At 41.4% G+C, this 7,185-nt stretch overlaps 1 protein-coding gene across 1 annotated transcript; it reads left to right on the top strand.

Annotated features, from left to right (window-relative positions):
• The first annotated feature begins 449 nt into the window (after nt 1-449).
• batf (basic leucine zipper transcription factor, ATF-like) lies at nt 450-6,346 on the top strand. Its single transcript, XM_037749865.1, has 3 exons — nt 450-772; nt 1,712-1,816; nt 5,505-6,346. Exons 1-3 carry the CDS (start codon nt 710-712, stop codon nt 5,706-5,708), a joined length of 372 nt encoding a protein of 123 aa, XP_037605793.1. The 5' UTR covers nt 450-709; the 3' UTR covers nt 5,709-6,346.
• Nucleotides 6,347-7,185: the final 839 nt, after the last annotated feature.

Here is a 7,185-nt window from a genome sequence, read left to right as displayed (position 1 = left end):
AGTGATTAGATGTATGATGAATGAGGTAGACATTGGCAGAGGTAATGATGATACTAAGACAAGAGGGTGGTATCAATGATACAATGCAAGAAAAGAAAAATAAATAAATAAATAAATAGAGCAAAAACAACAACAACAACAACATAAATAAATAAATAAATAAAAATACATCCAACACACAAGACATTTTGGAGACAATTGAAACTTTTTCTGAATCTGATAATATCCACCCCACATTTATTGAAAGTGTAACTTAAACCCACCAATATGTTATTTTTCTGGAGTTTACAAGATTACCTTATGTGCTTTAACTTTCCATCAGACATGTGACTTCCAGTCTAATGCAACTTACCCAGATTCTTACCAGAAGCCACATCAGATACAGCTAATTAGGCAGACGGCTAGTCTCACAGTGTGTGTGTGTGTGTGTGTGTGTGTGTGTCAGAGAGAGAGAGAGAGAAAAAGAGAGAGAGAGCGGTAAAGGAAGAGAGCATGAGCAAGAGAGTGAAAGAGAAGGAGGAGTGACAGAAAGGGAAAGAAAAGAGGGAAGAAAGAGACTCATTAAGCCAAGTTCTTCTCAGCACTCGTTCTGCTACACAGACTCTCTCTTTCTTTCTTTCTCTCTATCACACACTCACCACACACACATACTACAAAACACAAAGCAGAAGTGGACGAAGACACACGGTTTCTGTCGCCGCGGTTGGCTATGGCTCAGGGCTCTGACAGCAATGACACAAGTTACAAGTCCCCATCACCTGGCAGCAGGCCGGTAAGTGTGCTCTTATGTACTTTATCATCAATGTGCTTGTTTACATTTTATTTACACTGAAGATCTATAGACTGAATACACCATTCTGTGAATTGAACCCTACATATTTCTCCTAAACCTGTGATTGGATGATGCATACTTGGTGGGCAGCAAGGCAGCCTATCACTAGTTCTGCCTTTGTTGGCTCTTTTTCACAGTTTCTCAGAAGTGTTTCACATGCACACATGGGCTGCAGGCATGACTCGCTTCAAGTGTAGGCTTTTGCAAAAATGTATCACTCGTCCAAGTTGTGGGAATCCTTTGTTTTAGCAAGTCTCTCAAACTGTGAGTGATTGGAGAGCTGTCAGGAACAGGCAGTACGTACTGTACGTTCCTCTGCACGTGAGACTTGGTCCACATGTGCCAGTTTTCTTGCACATTGTTGCTCATTTGCTCCTGGAGATAAAACCTTCAAATGCTGTTTTTTTTATACAAGCTGGAAGCCTCACATTGTGGATTAAACAATCTCCAGTAGCATCAGGTGTTTTGGGGTTTTTCACCAATGTGTTAACGGACAACTCAGAATGAATTTGTTATCTCTTTGATGTACAACTGACTCAGCATTTTGAAAAATGGATTAGTTATTACGATACCAAGAAAATAGAGTGTTCAGGACATGAAACAGGGTGTGCGTTATACCTAACCGATGACTCAGCCACTCCCCGACCCTGCCCTTCGCAATAAGTGTAAAGTTAAGCCCATCTTCTGTCAAACTGTCATTAAAAACTGTCACGACCGCTTCCATTTCACACATTGAACCCCACCAGCAAGAGCCAGTGACGTAAACTAAGACGGTTCATCACTTTATCAGGTTCAGGAACATCTCTGTGCCCACTTGATGTTTATATTATGCAGATGCACAAACGCCAGCATTAACTGTCGCTATTTGTATCTTGTCAGAGCTCCTCAGATGATGCGAAGAAGGTGATGCGGCGAGAGAAGAACCGGATCGCTGCTCAGAAGAGCAGGATGAGGCAAACTCAGAAAGCTGACAGCCTGCACCTGGTGAGGAAAACTCCCTCCGAACACCATACTCATACTCAAAAGCAACAACATTTAACACTGACTTCTACTTTTTATGACAGAGAAGATATTTCATATCAGTGTGAAATGACTGTTCCTTGATAAAACTGCAAAATTTTAGCAAAGATGGGAGGTCAAGCCCCAAAAGCCATCATTTGGTTGCTTTATTGTACTGCAATGCTGGTTACAAATCACATTATACACACTGAAGGATGTATTAGGGTATCCTTCTAAATATCTATTGAGTCGTATTGTTTGTACAGCCTGAACGCCGCCAACCGATCAACTGATCAACAGCCTCTGGGAAAGGCTTCGTACTATATTTACCAAACGCTACCTGACCATGTGGCGATGTGTCATGGCTTCTGTTGGGCTGCTGCACACTTGGACGCTGCTCTGTGTGTTTGCAGAAGCTTCAGGAATAAATTAGCACGTGTGGGCAATCACTCCCTTTTTGCAGCAGAAATCCAGCACCAGAGATTGCAGCGCTGAATGTGATAACAGAAGGGTGTTCGGGCCGGCCGCTTTGTTTGTTGCCCCCATTGTTCTTTCATGCAGCTCATCTCGTGAGATGAGTTGGTAGTCAGTGTTGTTTCAGCTTGTACTTGTTTGACTTGGCTGTCTTTTATTCAACTAAAACTTCCAAAAGAGCGCAGGCATTTTCTTCAATCTGGGATTTCCAGTCCAGTTGCACAGCAGTTTGTGAAATAGTCAAGGAATGTAATCTATTGATTCGTGTATATAGACACACATTTTTTTCATGATGGTCAGCACGAAATCAATTCGTATGTAAGCCACCTAATTGTGAACCGGGAACTATAAAGAGAGGCGAATGCCACATAGGGAAGAGGTCAGGGTGGATGGGTAACTTCCGCACTTAGGTTACGACACTTCCAGAGTTATTTTAACCCAAATCACAATCTTTGTCTAAACCTAACTAAGTAGTTTGTTGCCTAAGCCTAACCAAGTCGATCTATTCCTAAACCTAAGTAGTTTTATTTTGAAAAGAGCGGAAATTTGTGTCTATATACATGAATCAAATAGATTCAATTTCGTGACTATTTCACGAACCGTCGTGAGACTGTGTTGGGATTTCAGTTACCTGTGTGTGCAGCAGGTCTATATGAACCCAGTGACTTCTACACTCATGATACAATGATCTTACGGATTCTTTACAACCTGCAATAGCTCTACACGCTGACCACACATCCACTATCTGTGTGACTTCCTCGTTCAAGTTCAAGCTGAGATGATTCGTGCTGTACTCATGTACGCCACGATGTTTTCAGAGCAGCTGTTTCTGTGTAACTTTATCAGTGAAGAGATTTTGACCTTCAGAAACCCCACGCCGTAAGCAGCAGTAGATCCAGAGATGTGAATCCTTCCTGTGAAGTACGTTGCATATTAGCAATCTCTTTAAAGCCTGCCAGTCACAGAGAGGGGACCACAGAGCATACTCTGTGGTTTCTCTGTCATCGTCTCACCAGATAAACAGGAAGGCGAATTTTCCCTCTCTATGACACCGTGGCTTATTTCCTGTTTCTTCAGTAGTATTTTTTTTCTTCTGTGTAAATTGCATGTCGTGGGCAGAAGGGGAGAAAAAGGCAGTCACTTCTTGTAAAGCGTCGATAGCAGTGGGCTGTATTTGGCTAAGTGACGCATGTGGAGGGGTTTACCCAAAGGTTGTGTGACAGTAAGGACCCACAGCTCAGTATTAGAGTCTTTCGGCCACGCTGTGATGACCTTTTCATTAACCAAGTGGAAGATTTTCTCGCCTGCTATTCCCACACCGAAAAAAATGTTTTTTGCTTTCAACCACTCGCGTTTAGTTTGCTCTACTTATATGAACTCTGAAGTTGATGATCAGACAGATTGTTTTGGAAAATGTGGGTCTACTTACGTCATACAAAATGTTAGAATGGCAACTTTTAAGATTGTGATGCTCAGTGAGCTGCAGGTAGTTTGTGTTTGAATTAATATTCATAGGTCGATGTTGAATTAAAAAGCATTTTTACAACTTTTTGAAATACTGTACCTTATGGTAAAGTACTAAGGCATGCTGTTGATTTTTAGTGTTTTTACTAACTCCCAAAAGATCTTTGGTCTTCATTCATTTCAGTATGGAAAGAAAAACAAGTTGAATAGACTTAAAAGTTACATGTTTCTCTACGACAGTGAAAATACTTTTATTACTTAAGTTATGGCATTGCTCTCTGGTAATGCAAAACAACAATCCATAGACCCTTTTCACAGCAGACATATTTGACATATCATTGCGGAGGACCATGATTAATTTGATCAATTACACCTGTGTTTACACCTGCTATGACATGTCAGAATGGCTGCTGTGAAAAGGGCCTATTTCACCTGCGTTACCAGCTGGTTTTAAGGTAACTGGACAAAAATAGTCATAGCATACCACTGTTTTAGCCTTTCAGCCAATTTAAAAGTATAATTTAGCCTACATACTTTTACTTTATTTATTCTTTTTATATACGTTTCTTCTACTAGCATGAGCAGTCTTCACATAGCGTGTGTGCAATATGTAAAAAAATATACTTGCAGAGACTTGTCTGAGATAGACAGTCAATCACAATGAACATCATGTCATCACATATACATGTGTGTATAACCAGTCCATTTAAGTGTCTACATGTTGATACTGACACCTGCTGAACTGAATGGAAACTAATGTCTGCTATGTAATTGGAAACAAGACTGAGAGTCTACAGCCATGCTATCAGCTCTCTGAGGTTGTACAGTACAGTTTGAGTCATAGACTGAAGCCAGCCTGCTAACATGCTTACAATAGCAATGCTAAGATGCTAATGCATAGCAGGCATAGTGTTTATTAAGTTCACTAGTTAGCTCATTTGCTAATTTACACAATGTGAAGCTGGAGCTGGTGGTCATGTCATTAGTTGGGCAGGTATTTGATCATAAACCAAAGTATAATTAAGAATAAGAAATTTCACTTGATATCAAATGTCAGCCTTATAATGGTGCTAGATTAAAAGTCAGGGGATCGTGTCTGTAGGATTCAACCTCTAGGGATTATGATTGTCTGTACAAAATTCCGTGGCAATCCATCCATCAATATAATATTCATAACTATGTTTTCATTTGTATAAAATCACCTGAAACTAAGAATCGTTGTGTTTTCGTTAACTTAGAATGAGCCCTTCGTATCTACATAGGGAGCGGGTCCTCTTCACGTAGTCCGCCATGTTGCTCCACCATATTTCTACAGTAGCCCAGAATGGACAAACCAAACACTGGCACTAGAGAGAGCCTTTCACGTAGTTCTCCGATACGCTTGTGAAACTGTGGCCACGGTTTTGCACTCGGTGGCTCACGATACCGCAGTCTTGGAAAGGGAGGAGTGAGCGGAGGGGTACTCAGTTGGTTGCAATTTGCAACCACACTACTAGATGCCGCCAAATCTGACACACTGTACCTTTAAGCTGACAGACAGACAGACATTGCCATCCATACAGATAGATTGAATATATTATGCTTCGGAAAGTGGTCAGGGGTAAAATATATCACGATCTGTGGTTAAAAGCACTAAAATATGCAAAAAATACGTGCATGGAAGCAGTTTATAACGCTGCAGAGCCACTTGTATCACTAATATACAAACTAACCTCCCATCCCTTTGTGTTTCCAGGAGAGCGAGAACCTGGAGAAGGAGAACGCCGCGCTGAGGAAGGAGGTGAAGCAGCTGACGGAGGAGGCCAAGTATCTGTCCTCTGTGCTGACCAGCCACGAGCCCCTGTGCACCGGCCTGGCTCCTCAGACCCCCGACCTCCTCTACCCTCCTCATCACGCCAGCTACCACCAGCACATCACCGTACCACACTACCAGCACTGACCTGACTACCGCGGACTTGCTGCGCACCGACCTCAACGGAGAGAGAGAGACTGACTGGAGATGTGTCTATAAATGTTGTTAAAGAAAACACGAACATTAACATGACAGGCCGATACGTCGTCCACACAACCACAGTACGGACCCCAAAACTGTAACAAGCAGTGCTCAAAACTATTTATTTTGCTCGTGCTCATCTCTTTGCTTTCACCTATGTGATCTATGTGTGAAACAGCTCGATGAGTAGAATTATCAACCAGTCTATGTTTACATTGGGAGATGGAAAAAAACAACAACCTGCATGTTCAGGTGACTCAGACTCAGACAGTATTTTTGTAAATCTTTAGTGCCATGGAGAGCACCTTTTGTCATCCTGTCATGTTTTGAGAATCTTGTGTTTATAAATGTGTTTTCAGTGTGTAAATATCAATAATGCTCAGGAGATTTTTGACAGATTTGATTGTGGACAAAGAGAATGTAAAGTCGAGATCCTAAAAAAAAAGGCTTACCAAAAAAAGAGACGTCTGTGAAGTGAAGAATGGGCATTTCAAAGGGTCTCGACTTGTGTACTGGTGATAATGCTGATGTGGAAGAAGATATTTATTAAATGTGATGCCATTTAGGTGATCATTTCTGACCTCCCCAGGCTTGTTATTGATGCTTTTATGCTCTAATGCTTTCTTTGTATTTAAGCTGCAGTGGGTAGAAATGGAACAAATTTGATTAAAATAAGTTATTTTTATAAAACAGTCACTATATCCTGACAGTAGTGCATGAGACAGGTAATCTGAAAAAAATCATTTGCCTCTGTATCCTCCGGTGCTCCTGACGGCATCTGCAAGATTTCACAGACCGGAGCGAAACAACCAATCAGAGCCGAGCTGGAGCTTGCTGTCTCTGAGCAGCTGTCAATCACTCGCGAACTCCGATCAAACAGTCAAACTAGGCAGCGCTGATCAAATATGAATCAATATTCTATTACTGTAACGCCTATTTCTTGCGAAAAATGTTTCCAGAAACATCTTGTAGTGTACTGTTTAGCTGTAAAATGAGAAGAGTTTGTGACCCGGTAGCCATGTTGAGATCTGTTGAAGAAATACCAAGCACCGCCCACCAGCCAGAGCACAGCCAATAGGAACGCTCTCTCTCTCTGAAATGACCTGTGATTGGTCAAAGTCTCCCGTCACGGGCTAGATTTTCTAAAGCCTGAAAACAGAGCCATGAGGAGGTGCAGAAGTCTAGTTTTCAATATTACAATATGCTTAATTATGGAATTTTTTTTCCCAATGATGCCAAAAAACATACTGCCTACTGCAGCTTTAAGTCTGCACTGGTGCTGATAACAGGGGGACATTATATATTTCTGTAATGAGGGAGTCCCTACTGTAGATGGTGCTGTTCACCACTAGATGACAGTAGCTCATGTTATAAAGCACAACATATAATCATTCATAGCTTGCCCTGAAGTGAATTAAGTTTT

Source organism: Sebastes umbrosus, chromosome 18, assembly GCF_015220745.1.
Source record: "Sebastes umbrosus isolate fSebUmb1 chromosome 18, fSebUmb1.pri, whole genome shotgun sequence".
Classification (NCBI taxonomy): Eukaryota; Metazoa; Chordata; class Actinopteri; order Perciformes; family Sebastidae; genus Sebastes; species Sebastes umbrosus.
This window is presented reverse-complemented; position numbering and strand designations above follow the sequence as displayed.

Bases quoted from the DNA above. Each gene is read 5' to 3' on its own strand.
- batf (XM_037749865.1), top strand. From the start codon at position 710: ATGGCTCAGGGCTCTGACAGCAATGACACAAGTTACAAGTCCCCATCA. The intron at 773-1,711 runs GTAAGTGTGCTC...GTATCTTGTCAG, and splicing joins CATCACCTGGCAGCAGGCCG to AGCTCCTCAGATGATGCGAA. The intron at 1,817-5,504 runs GTGAGGAAAACT...TTGTGTTTCCAG, and splicing joins AAGCTGACAGCCTGCACCTG to GAGAGCGAGAACCTGGAGAA.